The following is a 17,248-nucleotide window of genomic DNA, read 5'->3' on the forward strand; positions in this document are numbered from 1 at the left end:
GTACCAGTATTTTATGAGGAGTGTCAGTCATGTGGAAGTCATTCATAAAGCTTCACACTAGCACACCATGGTGTCGTCTACTGTGTCACTTCGACACTTGCGGAAACTATCCACCGTGCGCCTGTGCTGCAGCCCACACACTGCCGACGATAAGAATAAAGCCGCCGCTACCTATCTTCACGGATACCTTTCCCTATATGCCTGGGAGTGGTTGCTGCCGATTGGAACTCTCTGTCAGCTGGTCATGTCACGTTATACGCGCGACATTCCTGGGCAGATCGGCTCCCTTTCAGTGTACATGATTCGTAAGTTAAAAACAAACAAGCGTCCGAAATATTTTACGATCTCTAGCGTAAAACTAGGTTCTTGTTTACGTATGCTGTTATACTCTCACTAATTGTTGTTTTGTTTGTGTGAGAAATGAAACAAGCGCCAAATAATAGTAACAATAATAATAATTTTATTTGCACAATAACATAATTTTTTAGAGGAGTACAAGGCGAAGCAGAAAGGTGCAAGTTTTCGATTGATGCATTCTCTTTCGATCACTGAAACACGCAATCCAGCATTTTTAAAGATAAGATATAGTGCACCCGTATGCACTCCTAATGAGGATTTGCATGACACATTACCAATAGGTCAACGAAGTTGCCTTTTTTTACGTCTACTTCTGCTTCCACTCTTATATCACGCATATGCCTGCACAGAGGAGTACAATTCATTCATGCGGGCCTGAGGCGCTGATGTCGGGGCACCAGCCTCGTTGGGGATTGAAGAAATATTCCGTCCTTCCCTTCGCCAGTGAAGGGAAATGGCCGCCTCCGTTCGTGCCCGGTTCTGCCTCAAAGGCCTGCGGTCCATGGGAGCCGCCTTCGAAGCCTCTTGTGCTAGCGTCCATGCGCGCATTCTCCAGTCGCGATGGCCCTGTGGTGCATTTGTGCGAGGCGAAGCATGTCGCCCTTCGCAGGTGGATGAATGTTGGTGTGCCCATAGATTGGTTATTGCGCCTTGTCAGTAAATCATAGTGGTTGATGTTAAAACGGCTGTAGAAGGTGAATCCAATTGCTTAGCATGGAACAGTCATCATTCACTAGTATGCAGACTTAATATGTATTGCATGTTGCGGTCATTGAGATAGCCGGAAATAAATTAAACTGTGATTTTTTAATTTTCAACAATTACATCTGCGCTGATCGGTTCAGCCAGGACCACCTGTAGACTTCTGCAGCTGTGTACATCCGTTAGAATAAAGAAATACTAAACCATCCGCCTCGCAGTCCGATACGCGTAGCACAGCTTTCCTGTTTATGCCTACGTCAACCAACCCGGTGACCCCAGAGGCCTTGTCGAATTTCCCCAATTGCATTCCAACGTGCTCACAGCAACAAGAACGGTGACGAAGTTGCACTGCCAGAGCTGGGTGCCAGTAATGCTGTAGCTGATTATGAAAGTTTCGGTTAGTGCTCATTCTGGCTGAAGGCGCCAGCATTCTTATTTTCATAAAAAGTAATGGGGGCATGGTAATGCCATCGTGTACTTAACACCACCGAACATATTCTGTGTTGCAATTCCGGCAACGAAACAGAAATTTGACATTGGCAGCCGTGCCCTCTCATTCTTCATCAGGTTATGTTTGAGGCGTGAGAAGTTATTTGTGCAAGCTGAACCCAATGAAATCCTGCACACATACATCACTACTTTACTGTTCATATGTAAAGCACATATAGCACATTACTCTTTGTCTGCGAGAGCAAGCAAAAAGAAATGCAGAAAAGACAACAGGCCCATATCTATGAGCAGTTCTCATCAAATTTTATTTCACCACCAGTAATCTCACCAGGCCTCTAGGGAAGCTTGTAGTGCTAGTGGCGAGTCTAAGATGACCTAGTGTGTGAGTTGAAAGAAAGGAAGAAAGAGAAGAAAGGTAGGAAGGTTACGCAAGGAACTAATGAGAAGAACTGTCCTTGTGGCTGCGTTGCACATGGAAATGGGGCTAGAAAGCGGGAAAAAAATGACTGGCATAGAATAGAGGATAGAAAAATGAGGGGAAAATAAAAAAACAGGGCGTGGAAATGGCAAGTACAAAGACAACACCACGGACAAAAAAAAGACCGCATAAAAATAGGCAGGAAAAACGATAAAATTGGCAAACGAAGGATGCTGCACGCTGGTAACGCCCTGCAGAATCTGTGTGTTTTCCCATGGACTTCGGTCTGCTCCTGCGAGACGAGAATTGATGTGACTGCCTCCGCTGCACCGTGTCTGCAGCTGAGATGTGACTGGTGGGCCGTGCACAGGGCTCGAGACTGTTGGCAGCAGCAGCGCGCGAACGCCCTGGCACTCCGAGTCCCTCCTCCGCTCGTGCCTCCAGCGGAGGAGGTCCCTGAAATCCCATGCATAGGCATGGCGGAATCCTCCCCCCAGCCGAGTGGAGGAGGGTCTCGGAATGTGGCCCTAGGTGGCGGCTGGGCGTGCGAAAGCTGTTGCCGATGCCCCCCGCAAAACGAGGGAGCATCGGCAGTGGCTTTCGCAGGCCTATAGCTGCCGCAGCGCCGCCGCCCCCTAACTTCGCTGCTGGTCACGTCGGCGGCCATCAGCAGCAGGCTGCGCTGCACAGGTCGAAGGCGATGCCACGCGTTCGCGCGTTGCTGTTAACAGTTTTGACCTCTGTACACGAAGTAAATAGCGTGCACCAGTTTTTGTTTTTTCCTGAAGTGGAGCTGCTCTCCTTTCTGGCAGGTTCTTGTGCCAAACTGACTCGTGGAATTGCACTTGTTTTGTTCATGGTGCCTCTCATTTCATTTATGCTGCCTCTATTTATTTGTACTAGTTTATTTCATTCTTCTGCTCTTTTCAACTACAAAATGTTTTTTATATTCACATTGGTTCTCCTTCGGAAAGGTTTTTGGCTTCTAGCCCTGTTTATTGGCTTTAAAGCGTTAGACCTGCCATGGCTTTGCTGGAGCAAGTCAGTTCCCCGCATTGCTTTCCTCTTTCCTCATTCTGAGAGAGGGGGACGTGGAATTTTATTAAAGGGCAAAGTGATACTGCAGTGATACTAATGAACACTTGCACTACTCTCTTTGTGTTTGTAAGTACTGTGAGCTATAGTCACCACCAACCCAGAATGGCAATGCATGTTTTGCATGATACCCTTTTAGTCTCTGCAAGGGCCACTGGCTAAAAGTGTTTAAATTGGAGACAAAAAGTTTACACACACGCTGCAGGGGCCTCGTAGACGGGCACTTACACAATCTCAGAAAGCGTGTTTGTTTAGCATAAAGTGCAGTAACAAATACGGTTTACATTTACACGCATTTCTTGGAAGCGTTGTCCAGTTGGAACTTCATTCGCTAGAAAAGCAAGCAGTTGTAAAGAGCACCTCAACAGATCGTGAAGACAATCAGCTGACGCATCCACGGGGGGGGGGGAGGCGTGTGAAACAAGTTGAAATAGCTCTGTACAGACGGGACAACCAAGAAAAGACTACACAGGACTAGCACTGGATATCAACTGAATACTTTTACCACACCCAAAAGAATGTACTTAAACGTTGATGTAACGAAGTTGGAAAAAATTCACATTTTTTCGTTACGTCCAGGTTTTCGTTACATGCAGGTTTTGAGTAGAAGCTTGCGGGAATGAAGCAGAAACGAAACCAATATGCTAGACATAAGTGATGCTGAACTCACCCTTGTTCAAGGATGTGATTTGCGCTTGCTGTTACTACACGGCCCCCGAATTCACAAACGTAACTAAGTAACACTTTTGCTTTTTGATGCTTTTCGGTGCCTTAAGGGGGGACGCGGGTCTTAGAATGGTCAGAAATGGCCAAAATGTCGATTTTGAGAAAATATAATTTTTATAATAATTGTACCTTCAAGCACCTGCCTTCAAAATATCAACGGTAAATTCCATCGGGAAATACTCTAAAATCATGTTTTGAAACGCCTCGGGGGTCACGAAATGCCCCGAATAGGGCAAAAGTTGATTCAAATTCCCGCGTGCGCCGCGGGCGAAGCAGCCGACCGATCGCCGCCATCTTGGTCTTGTTTTGAAGCTTGTTTCTTTGTGCGCATTTTGCGACACCTTAAAATGGCGTCGCTTGAGTAGAACGACCGCCCTTGCCAGTTTTCCGAAGGTGCCTTCTGGGCCGCCGATTGGCTGCAGCGCGCGCACACGGTTTGAGTTCGTCGTCTCACGCCTCCCATTGGTCGGCGCGACTGCTACGTCATTTTCTTTTTTTTTTTCCCCGCCATCATGGCGTTTGCTACCCGCTTCTGGCGTAGCCCGCTCTTGTGGCGCAGCACTCGCTTAGAGTAGTTTTGCTAGACATTTTCGCTGTTTCTTGGGATTCTTTCATCGCACACATTCGTGACTGATGCCAGGAGAAGTACGTTTGAAGAGGACGACCCGTCATGCGTACGGGAAGCGAAAGCGTCGTCCGCCCGCGTAGTGCAACTTCGGGCCGCTCGACTCAGCCGGATGAAAATTGTTCGCCGCGTTGTATTGCTTCGCCTTTCCCATCGCCTGACCAACTACCTCGGTAATCCAGACCTGGTCCAAGCACATTTTGTCGACTTGACACAAGGTATTACGCGGCGAAGGCGATCGCCGCGCGTACGGAACACGCAGACGAGGTCAATAGCGGCATGGAGACCAAATCACCAATGCAGCGGAAATTCGACCTCCTTGAAGTGGATCTGGCGCCCTCGGACGTAGAATCCGGCACAGGTTTTGTCTTAGTGGATATGGCAATGCCGAAAGACCTTTTTGCGCATGTCGAGTGCGGCAAGTGCGGGCTGGCGCCGCCGGATTTGAGACGGCTGATAGGCAGTACAGACTCGCCGTGAGGCTCCAGGTGACGTGCTCGGTTTACGAACATCGTGTGGAGTGTTTTTCGTCACCAAGGACCGAAGGATCTGGCAACATCACTCCTTTCGAGGTAAACATAACGGCCTTGGAAAGTATTCAAAGCATCGGAAAGGGGGTGTCTGCTCTGTCGAATTTTTGTGCTGGGATGAACTTATCCCACAGAGGCTAGCCCACAGAGGCTAGCCTACACCTCAAGACGTTCCAAACGCACTTGAAAAAGTGGTCCAGGTTTGCGAGGACACTGCAGCAGCCTCTGAAGCAGATAGCTAGTGTGTGTGTCGTCATGGGCTTGTACAGGGACCTTGCTCAGCCGCCAAACAACATTGATGTCATGTTTGATGGCATGTGGATGACCAGGGGGCGGTCGTCACACATTGGAGTGGTACAGCAAGCCTTCTGCAACTTGTGAAACCCTCCCCCCCCCCCCTCCCACTTGAAACTTCAGCGTTGCGAAATCAAAGCTCAGTGTTTTGTCACAGGATCGCCCGAACGTTTCCTGCCACTTCGGCTACTTTTTTTTTTTTCCCAAAAAACATCACGTCGTTTGACCCCTGTATCTTCTCTGCCCTGCATTTGACCCCTGTATCCTGTCAAACTCAAACTCTCAAGCGCAAAAACCACGACTAAAATATCCTCACCAAAGAACAAAAAAAAGGGCATCTGAAGCAAGTTTCACCCCTCCCTCCTCCGCCGTACCCAATATTCTGGGTGCCAAAGTGCACTGTAATGAATGGTGCCAGTTTACGAAGGACTGTTGCAGTTTTCACAACGCCAGCAAGACGACACCAGATTTCACAGCGCCAGCAAGACGCCAATTGATTTGAAGTCGATAAATTTTGCTGAATTCCTGATGGTGTACGTTAATTGGCCGCGTATCTCCAGTTGTAGTTGACATTTTTGGAATCCAAAGACAGATTTGGGAAGGGGAAGAACATGTCTTTGTTACAGGGAAATACTGCAGTTACACTACTGACTGTTCATTTCATAACACGTGGCCAAACTTCAAATGCAGTTTTCTCAGTTTCATATTTTTGGTCGTTTATGTCAGCCTTACACAGCTTTTTGGAAACTTCTTTTTGCTTCAAACGGTTAATCTTGGTACCGTTTTTTTTTTTCAGTACAACCTGAGGTACTCGATGACATTCTTAGTTTTTCTATTTAGGCCATGCATAAATAATGACTTGCCGTTATTTTGATGAGCCAAATTATCGAATACTGCCATCTTTTATACTTGACATATTTTTTTGGGTTGCCATGACTTCAGAGAAAAACGAAGAATGTCATCAGGTATGGAAATTCTCTGGCTATCAATTCATGTAATAAACAGCTACAAAATGCAATGCGAAAGTTCATTAAAGCTGCTTAAGAAATTGCCTAATTACGGTTTAGACTTTGCATGATAACTTTCAAGCTAACAGCAGCAGCTCAAATATAATTGCATATTTGAAATCTGCAGAGAAAAATACATTTGTATGCAAATTTTCGTAAGTTTCTACCCATAATTAAAAAAGTTAGTTTTAAGACCCTCGTCCCCCCTTAATTAATGTGTTCCAAGAACCAAACTTATGCTGAAAGGGCGGCTTTTCGCGAACTTCATGCTCTTTTCTGTAGCCAAAATTGTTGAAGGGATGCTAGCTGGGACACTTTATCGGGCAGTGACTTTCTTCTTTCTCACCGGCGGAGACGGCATTTAAAATTTCGAGCTTGTCTTGAAAAGACGAATCTTTTCGTATTCAGGCAGCAAAAATCATCCACGAACCCATGCTACAGATGGCAGTGGAGACGGGCGACAGGCACGCCGACAGGCAGGCCTAGCACCTAACCGACTTCGCACTCACACTTGGAAACGCACGAGAGATTGCAGTGCAGGCGGAATTCGATAAATTGGTGCATTTCGCCAGCCGATTTTTCAAAAAAAGGGCAAGGAACCTTCACCCATCAGCGTAGCAAATTCATTACATCCAGGTTAGCTGTCGCAACTCCTTCATTGAATGGATGTCGCAAACTCATGGGCTTCAATGAAGGTGGAAATGGGGAACTGAAAAACTTCGTCAAGTCCAGGAATTCGTTACATAGAGTTTTGTTGCATCCAGGTTTAACTGTATACAGAAGCAGCACATGCGCCAACACGGAAAAAGCAACCAGGAAACAAATCGGGGGAAAAAAGCGATCGAGGGGAAGTGGTTTGTTTTTAAAGGAAGAAGGAAAAGAAATGGACCGAGGATATTATTGAGCTCTCATAGGACCTCACTTGCATTTAACTTAGTCCGGAAGCGGGAATGGTAGGGGAAATAGGATAGGAGAGAGAAAAGTAAAGATTAGAAAGGTGAGGAAAGAGTAGAGAAGAGTAGTTCCACTGTGGTCGATTCCGTCGCACACAATGCACCACGAACACCGTTGGCTGGCGTAATGCTGTGTCCGGGGGACGAGAAGTCTCGGAGGGAACGGTGAGGTGCGGAGGCGAGCTTGGTGCGACGAGGAGCGAAGTCAGCGGTGGTCCCGACCCCTTTGGAGTTTGGTTTGGAGTGCGGCCAACTGGGGGGGGAGTGCCAGCTCCTGCACCCCCCCCCCCCCCCTCCCCTAGGCGTGATGGGGAGTTCTGGATTCGGATTGACGCTCGATGGCTTGCGGAAGTTACTATGGATTTGATTGTGTAGACAGTTTAGTTTTCGTTTTTGATTTACATGAACGCATTTGCCTTATGTGGGGTGTTGAAAGAAGTGATCAAAAATACGTTTCTCCTTGAACTGCATGCCGCGCGGGCACACTCACGCTGCCCTGAGTGGAATGTTTTATAAGCAGACTTGCGAATTGGGTGGTTGATTCATTGCCGGCACAGCGAGTACTAAAACACAACGGCGGCGCCCTGTGCGGCGAAGTTGTCTGCGAATTAGGAGGTGTGGCCAGATGCGGCGCTGCTCATTCGGCAGAGCAATGTATTGTCAAGCTGACGATGGTTGCGAATCGCTTGGAACAGCCACACCTTTCGTGCGAACGCTGGCTCCTACGGCATAGACCAGCAGTAACGGCGGCTGATAGGAACGCAGCTTGATGAATGTCACTAATTCAGGCAAGAATAACTTCTCCAAAGGTAATTGGTTTCTTTTTTTTTTATGAGCACAAAACTTTCTTAGTATTACAAACTACCAGCGCTGAAACTTTTAGAAATAGTTTTTAAAGAAGTTCGTGTCCTGCTGTAGTTGGTGGCAAATGGCAAACCTGCTTCCCAAACCTCCTCGACTTCGCGTCCGCTTTTTATTTAATCACGCCATTTTATTTCGTACAAAACCAGTTTTTGGTCACTAACTTTCTTGTTTGCCATGTAATTTGTAAACAGAGAACTGGGTGATACAAGTTTTTTTGTTAAAAAACAATTTGCGCAGCCATAGGCTCATTTTGATCCTACGCAATCCGGTTCCAGAACTACCCATCGTTCCCATTGAAGCGTAAGCGCCGCCGCCGTATTCGCGCTGACACTAGCGCCAGTTTCCCCTCTAGTTATTATTGTATGAAACTCTATGATTGCCTGTCCAGTGCGTCCATACATCATACCTTATCCGCGAAGGTGCTTCAAGTGTCAGAAGTATGGCCACGGTACTCAGTCGTGCCGTGGCCGACCCATCTGTGCTCGCTGTGCAAGCACTGACCACACCAGTGACGATTGCAACAAGTGAAATGCCCAAACTGCAGTGGACCACACCCTGCCTTCTCACGTGCATGTCCATCATTCGAGAAAGAGGAAGAAATCATCTGAAAGTCACAGAGAACCTAACGTTCCCACAAGCAGGCCTGAAGCACGCCTTGCTGTCGGGCCAAAGTTACGCAGACGCAGCTCGCCGGGGGGTGGGGCGTCGTCTGGTAGATGCGGGCACCCAGTGTAGCGAGGCTGACCTGGTCCTGTCGCAGCCCCCCACTACCGTGGCTTCTGCTGCTGCACCCCGACCCAGTGCTGGGCCAAATGCCGCCAGCACGACTTCTGTCCTTCGTCCCAGGCACCTGTGCATCGGCAGGAGGCTGCCCCGGTGGCGACTGCTGTTCCAGCTGTGTCCAGTGCTGAGGCTGCGGCCTCTAGCACAAACACTGGTCCCCACGACATGGTTTCACGCTCAAAAACCACTGCAGTTGAGGCCATGGATGTCTTGCCAATCACGTCTACTCCTGAGGCATCACAAGAACACCACGGTGCCACTGGTCGTGGTAAACCGACCAAACCAAAGGCCCGTAAGGTCATTGCACCCGGAACTGACTCTGCAACTTGAAGAACCTGTTGAGAAGGGCTCTCAAAACATGGCCTACTAAGAAATAGCGCTTAGGTTCCCTTTTTTTTTTTTGTTGATTCTCGTGGCTGCTGAAAATATTATGCACTAGAATTGTAGGGGGTTGTTACGCAACCTTGGTGATAATAAAAAATAAGAAAAAAAATCCGATTCTTTTTTCTTTTTTGTTGATTCTCATGGCTGCTGAAAATGTTATGCACTGGAATTGTAGGGGGTTGTTATGCAGTCTTGATGATATTTACAAAAATATTGTGCCTCTAAGAAACCCACCTGCACCTATCGCAAACTTTTTAGCACAGTACGTTGTCTTTTACAAGGACAGACAAAACTGCATCCAGCCATCTGGTGGTGTGGCAATAATACTACAAAAATATGTGGCTTGTCAGTGCCTTTAGCTACAGACACCTCTTGAAGCTGTAGCCATTAGAGCCATAGTTTTTGGCGAACTAGTGAGTGTGCTCTCTTTCCCCGCACGGGGCACCTTGAGTATTCATGGTGACGGTGAGCAGCGACACCGCGGACCCCGAGCTCCCAAACATAAGCTGTGTCCAACCGTGGCGAGGTGTTTAAAGGTGAAGGGTAGAAGCCATAAACGGTGGCCGTCAGAGCCTTGGTCAAGCTCCAGCCGATGGGCTCCCTGCCTGTCTACTAGGCAGGGAGCTCCGGGACCTCTTTGACTACCAGGGTAAGGTCAAAGGAAAAAGTACCCCCGTCTCCCTGCTTTTATACTATGTTTTATGGTGCTGTCTAAACCCCCCCCCCCCCCCCCCCCCCCCAACCGTGATGGGCCCCCTAAAAGGGGCTGCACCGAAGTATCGTTTCTCCCATTGCCATCTTTAACATTTCCTGAACCAGATCATTACTCTCGATTTCTTGTCATGGAGTCCCTCAATCCAACCCACCCTCTTGCATCTCAGTCAGTCTTCTTGATTGCAAAACATCTTGAAGCCATAACAGGAAAATCGTACAAGTGCAAAAAACAAAGGTCTGGTAAACTCCTCATCGAAATAAATGACAAGCAGCAGTCTACAAAGCTTCTAGCTCAGACAAAACTGGCTGATCTAGACATCAGGGTCACACCCCATCGGAGCCTCAACAGCTCGCAGGGTGTGATATCAGAGTCAGATCTCCTGAACGAAACGGGTGCGGATCTCCTTGCCGGCTTGAAGGGTCAGGGCGTCACTGCTGTGAGACGCATCATTATCCGCAGAGACGACAAGGAGATTCCCACCAAGCACATTATCTTGACTTTTGACTGCGCAGTTCTTCCACAACACATAAATGCAGGATTTATCCGTTGCTCCATCCGTCCGTACATCCCGAACCCGCGGCGCTGTTTTAAGTGCCAGCGGTTCGGGCACGGTACAAACTCTTGCCGTGGCAGACCGACGGGTGCGAAATGTGCGGCGCATGATCATCCGAGCTACAATTGTCCATCCGATACGCTGTCTTATGTGAACTGCGGGGGGCCGCATGCGGCATACTCCCGCAAGTGTGAAAAATTCCAACTGGAAAAAAAGATAATCAACATCAAGGTAACTGAGAACATCACCTTCCCGGAGGCGCGAAAGAGGTTCGCCTCTTTCCCCCTGGGGAGGTACGCTGACGCAGCTCGCCGGGGGACGGAGCGGCGTCTAGTGTCCACAGGGACCCAGTTCAGCGAGTCTGACCTGGTCCCGCCCCCGCCCCCCGCTGGGTTGCCTCACGCAGCCCAACCCGGCACCACGCTGCTTGCTGAGGCAGCAGCGGTTGTGGTGCAAACCACTTCTGTTGGGACCGGTGCCGCTTCCGCCTCTACCTCCCCGTCCTCCAGTGCGTTGGAGGGTGCCGAGGGGATGGACACCGGGGGCCCCGCATCGGCTCCCACCGCCACCGCACCGCCCATGCCACCTCTGGTGCCCCCGACAGTGGCGGCTCAATCGAAGGGCTCCCGAAAGGGGGCCAAGTCCGGGGGGCCCGGTTCGACGGGCACCCCCCGGACATCTGAGGACGAGATGGACGTCGCGCCGTTCTTGCCTGCAACGCAGCGCAAGGAGCGGCCTCCGACTTCCAAGCCTACAGAGAGGCCTAAAAAGCCCAATCCCAGAGTAACCTCCCCGAAAGACGACACATGAACACACACGCACTCCATTCATTCTTAAGCGTAAATAATATGAACAGAAAACACCATTCAATGGAACTGCAGAGGCCTCCTTAAAAATCTTGATGTGTATGATATCCTGCATGCCAATCAGCCAAGTCTCATGTGTCTCCAAGAGACACACCTCAATTCCAAACAGACAAATTTCTTAAGTAGGTACATGCTGTTCAGAAAGGACAGGGTTGGCTGCACACACTCTTCTGGGGGTGTGGCCATAATTGCCCGGAAATCCTTAGCATGCCACCCTGTCACTTTGAACACTGTCCTTGAGGCTGTAGCAATTCGCACAATAATATTCAGTAGATAACGGTGTGCTCCATATACATTCCTCCTGACCATGCACTTTCGAGCTCTGACTTCGAGGCGCTGGTCGACCACTGCCCGAACCATACATCCTAACAGGCGACCTTAATGCGCACAACTCTCTTTGAGGCTCCTCCAGAACGGATGCCCGAGGTCGCCTGATAGAGAAGTTTCTTACATCTTCAGGAGCATGCCTTTTCAACAAAAAACAGCCTACATACCATAACTTGGGACATAATACATACTCCCATCTCGACTTGGCTATTGGTTCTGCAATTCTCTTTCCATGTCTTGAGTGGGGCGTGGGCACGGACCCTAATGGTAGTGACCACTTCCCCACTTCCCTAACATACATAGGTAAAGGCCCATGCAGTCCATCTTCCCATAACAGGTTTAATGAATCAAAAGCAAACTGGAGTACATTCACAGAAACATCGAAACTACACCACACAACCATAAAACACCTACACGTTAAGGAAGCAGCCCAACTCATCACGGCGCACATACTTGACGCTGCCGAAAAGTCCATTCCCCAGGCCTCCAGTGCGTCCCGCAACCAAAGGAGGCCCTGGTGGAACGAGGACTGCAGGTGGGCGCGAGAGGCCCAGAACAAGGCGTGGGGTGTCCTTTGCCGGTACCCCACGTCAGAAAATCTCATTTCCTTTAAACGGGCAAAAGCTCTTGGGAAGCGTGTGCGTCGTGAGGCGAAAAGGGAGAGTTGGCGTGCCTTCCTCACTTCCATCAACTCATACACCGACACTCACAAAGTCTGGACACGAATACGCAGACTAAAGGGACAACAGACACAGCCTGCCCCTGGTCAGCACAACAGGGGACACACTCGAAGACCAGGCCAACACGCTTGCACAACACTTCGAACACGTGTCCAGCTCAGCACACTACACAAACACTTTCATAAAACGCAAAACATTTGCGGAAAAGAAGTCCCTGCATGATAACAACAAGTCGCACACGTCCTACAATTCTCCTTTTTCAGTTCATGAGCTGAAGGCCGCTCTGACCACATGTAAGCCTTCAGCTCCAGGTGCAAACAAAATCACATACACCATGATACAACACCTACACCCAGAAACTCTTGAAACACTCCTACATCTATACAATAAAATATGGCTGTCAGGACAAATTCCAAAATCTTGGAGGCCATAGTAGTGGCGTTCCTGAAGGAAGGGAAGGACCCTTCCTCTCCCGCCAGTTATCGTCCCATCGCCCTGACAAGCTGCCTGTGTAAGCTCCTTGAGAAGATGATAAACACGAGACTGGTGTACTTTCTTGAGTACAACGGTCTTCTCGAGGGCTGCCAGGCAGGCTTCAGGGCGGGGCGATCTACAAATGACCAACTTGTCGCCCTTGAATCATAAATCAAGGACGCTTTCATCCACAAAGTTTTGCGCAACGGTGTTTTTTGACCTTGAGAAGGCCTATGACACCGCTTGGGGTTACGGGATCTCAGTGACCTGAAGTCTTTCGGTGTTTCGGGGCATATGCTCAACACTCTTGCTAGTTATTTGTCCAAAAGAACGTTTCGCGTGAGAGTTGGTAACGCACTGTCAAGGATTCATGTGCAAGAAAATGGCGTGCCGCAAGGTGGAGTTCTAAGCTGTACTCTTTTTATAATTAAAATGAACTCTCTTGGTAAGGCATTGCCACCTACCATTTCTTACTCTATGTATGTAGACGACGTACAGATATCTTTTAAATCTTGTAATATGTCAATCTGTGAACGTCAGGTCCAGCTTGGTGTTAAAAAACTTGCCTGCTGGGTAGACAGGAATGGTTTTAAACTCAATCCAGAAGTTCTTGTGTTGTGTTCTCCAGAAAGCGCGGGATCCATCCGGACCCAGATATTACTCTGAATGGAGTTTCAATTCCTGTTAAAAAGGAGCACAAATTTTTAGGCATAATATTCGATAACAAGCTCACATTTGTTCCACACTTGAAACATCTTAAGCAAAAATGCCTAAAAACTATGAATATTCTCAAAGTTCTCTCCCATTAGTTGTATGGAGCAGACAGGCAACTCCTTTTGCGGGTTTATAGCGCCCTAGTGGGATCCCGCTTGGACTACGGCAGTGTTGTATACGGGTGCGCAACAAAAACGCCACTAAAAATGCTGTACTCGGTGCTGCATTTAGGGCTACGCCTCGCATGTGGTGCTTTTCGCACTAGCCCTGTCCAAAGTCTGTATGTAGAATGCAATAAATGGTCCCTAGATCACCAGAGGGCGTACATGGACGTTTTATATGCCTCGAAAATTGATTGTAGGGTTTAACGCGCCGACGCAACGAAGGCGATGAGGCGCGCCGTAGTGGAGGGCTCCGGATTAATTTTGACCACCTGGGGATCTTTAACGTGCGCCGAAATCTCGTACACACGGGCGTTTTTGCTTTTCGCCTCCATCAGAAAAGCGGCCGCCGCGGCCGGGAATCGAACCCGCGACCTCGTGCTCAGCAGCGCAACGCCTTAGCCACTGAGCCACCGCGGCGGGTATGCCTCGAAAATCATGTCTGACAAATCATCCTTTTACTCCGACCATTAATGATGCATCCTCACAGCAACTCTTTTTAAATCGTCCATCAATCTCCATGCCGTTTCCTCTAAGAGTGCGAGAAGAAGCTTCTGAGCTAGAAGTCTCGTTTTCAGGCATTCACAAGACGCCTATCATTGATTCAATTCCACCATGGCATCTCCGCTCTGTGTCATGTGACCTGTCTTTTATGCAATTTAGCAAGAACAGGTCACCAAGGATTGCGATTCTGCAGCATTTCTTGTTTGTGCAGCATAAGTACCACTGTGAAGAGTTTTACAGTGATGCGTCCAAGACTGCAACTGCTGTGGCTTCTGCTGCACATGGGCCAAACTTTCACATCAGTAAAACAATGAACATTTGTAGCAGTATATTCACAGCGGAAGCATACGGTATTTTAATGGTAATAAATCACGTAGTCCAACATCAAATCCTAAAATCCATCGTGTACACGGACTCTCTTAGCGTTGTACAAGCACTTGCATCAGGAAAGCATTCTATAAACTTTGTCATCAATCATGTTTTTAAGGCTATCATGTCTGCATATGCATCAAACCTTCAAACAACTTTCTGTTGGGTTCCAGGGCACTCTGGAATTGCCGGGAACGAAACCGCAGATCGAATGGCCACTGCAGCTACACTCTTGAATACAATGGACATAGCAACAGTGCCATACACAGACATGAAGCCACACATCAGACACCAACTTCGCAACAGATGGCAAACACACTGGAGTGAACAAACAGATAACAAGTTACACGTTATAAAACCACGCTTGGGACCATACACCACTGACACACGCAACAGATACACAGAAGTTGCCCTTGCTAGGCTACGGATAGGGCACACACGTGTCACACACTCGTATCTCCTCATGGCGTCTTCAAGACCCCAGTGTGGCGGTGTGGAGAGGCCCTATTTGTAGTTCACATACTCATTCAATGCAAAGCACTTCACACAACACGACGCAAACACTTCCCACAGCTATACAGACTACACGTCCCACTACACCCAGTGTTTTTCCTCTCTGACGATCCCATGTTTTCTATCAAGTGCGTTTTTTAAATATTTAGAAGTAGTTCAATTTTTAGACCTCATTTCCTATTACGCGTGATCACTCCCTGGCCCTATACACCAGCCATGCTCATCGTCGTTTTGTGATTTTACTTTTGTTTTTGCTGACTTTTCTTAGTGTTTAAGGTTTCACCCCTCATATGACTATTGTTTTGGCGCTCTTTGCCCCAGCTGGCCTTGCGCCATAAACATCATCATCAGTGCTCTCTTTACATTTCGCCTGACCGTGGCCTGTCCAACGTGGAATTTGAAAACCTAATTAATGAGTTGCCTGAACCCTATCATAACCGGTGATTTGGGGATTTGTGCGAGCGGATGCTCAAGGGCGTCTCATTGATGGATTTGTCACGTTGTCCGGATGTTGCATCTTTAGTAAGAAACGCCCCACGTTTTACAACACCACGCACCACACTTACTCAGCAATAGACCTTTGCAGTCGGCTCCGCAATCTTAACTGCCTACGCTTGAATGGGACGTGATTAACCACCCCTGTGGCAGTGGCCATTTTCCCGTAAAACTACTAGCTACAAACAATGACTCTCAAGACGCAGAATCACTTTGAATGTTTAAATTACAGGCGGCTGACTGGAAGGCACACAAGGAGGTTTCCAGGCTACCCCCTACAACAATATGCCATTTAGGTGTTCAAGCAGCAAGCTCACTGACTACAGCCCGCATTCTTGACTGCTCAGAAGAGCATTCCAGAGACCACCTGTAAAACTCTTTCCAAACCGAGACCATGGTGGGATGAGGACTGCGGCCGTGCACGATCTGAACAGAGCAAGGCGCGGGCACTCTTACGCCGCTATGCCACAGGTGACAGCTTGCTCAAGTTTAAGCGGGCAAAAGCCAAAGGAAAATGTACGCGGTGCATGGAAAAAAACGAAAGCTGGACCTTCTATAAGCTCTTATGCGGATTCTAGGAAAGCCTGGACTAGAATAAAGAAGCTAAAAGGATGCAAGACCCATCCTATTCCCCTAGTAAGTAGTGTGGGTAACACTGTAAAAGATCGAGCAGATGCTCTTGGGAAGCACTTTGAACACGTATTCAGTAATTTGCATTATACGCAAACATTTGTACAGCACCAAAAGACAACTGAGTGCCAGCCTCTTCGTGTGAACCAACGTTCAGGCAGTGTCCGACGGTGGGAGGGGCCGTTGTTGTTGCACGCCAGTGGTAAGGGAAATTTGACGCCAAGCAGGAGGTGGGTAGACGGGCCAATGTTGGTGACCTTGCACCTTGGCAAGTGAAATGGCAGGGCTGGTGGGGTCGCCTCACTTGGTGCAGCTTCTACCGCGGCTCTTACGCTTGGGCGTAAAGCTGAGTCTGGGATTACAAAAATGATGGTTTCGGCATTCACGTGACGATAAAAATGCCTTAAGATTGCTTAGTTTTTCAATTCAATATTTTCAGCGAAACTCCACGCTATCTCTGCGTGGAGCCTGAGAATTTAAAAATGGTTTGTAAAAAAGTAGTGCAGTGCATACCTTGTGATACTCTGGTAGGAAAAACTTTATTGAAAGGCTGTTTCAGTGTGATGTATGTTCCAAACCAATTGAAAAGTGTCCCCCCCCCCCCTTCCCTGAGTTGCCAAAAATTGATATTTCTGGCTCCTAAGGTGACATAATAAATGTTGTTCTTCTGCTCGAAATCAAGGTTCGTGTGCTCCAAAATCGACATTTCGCTGCCCCAAAAACTGCTCCCAAATCTGATTCAGCTGTCTCATCCCTGCACTTTGTGGCATTGTATTAATACTCGCAGTGTTGCCTGCACGTGTCATGCTAGTGAGCACAACCTATGGGAATGGTCTGCTAACAAAGGGGTGTTCTGTGCTCAACCGATGCATTTGAAAGTAGAGCTGGACTTGTGTATGCTTCTTGAAGCGGGGATGTGGCTGCACATGTTTGAAGAAACCTCTGTGGAGAGCACGTGGAACGTAGCTTGGAAAGCAATGTTAAAATTGTGGAAATGGTAAACTGCCACCACCTTCAGATTGGATTAAAAATTGTGCCTCTTGTCACTGAGAATGAGCG

At 48.3% G+C, this 17,248-nt stretch overlaps 1 protein-coding gene across 8 annotated transcripts in view; it reads left to right on the forward strand.

The window, feature by feature from the left end:
- The window catches only part of LOC144156304 (carboxy-terminal domain RNA polymerase II polypeptide A small phosphatase 1-like), a 102,282-nt gene that overhangs the window by 51,580 nt on the left and 33,454 nt on the right, over positions 1-17,248 (forward strand). Inside the window, exon 7 of one of the 8 annotated variants that reach the window (XM_077688276.1) lies at positions 8,782-9,189. The exons of the other annotated variants lie outside the window; for them this stretch is intronic. Within the exon in view, the coding sequence (XP_077544402.1) occupies positions 8,782-9,174 (393 nt within the window). The 3' untranslated portion in view covers positions 9,175-9,189. Of the gene's footprint in view, positions 1-8,781; positions 9,190-17,248 lie in introns of those variants that run through there. 8 annotated transcript variants of the gene reach the window in all.

The sequence above is a fragment of the Haemaphysalis longicornis genome, unplaced genomic scaffold (assembly GCF_048455015.1).
Source record: "Haemaphysalis longicornis isolate Haplotype H1 unplaced genomic scaffold, Haemaphysalis longicornis Haplotype H1 scaffold_1, whole genome shotgun sequence".
NCBI lineage: Eukaryota > Metazoa > Arthropoda > Arachnida > Ixodida > Ixodidae > Haemaphysalis > Haemaphysalis longicornis.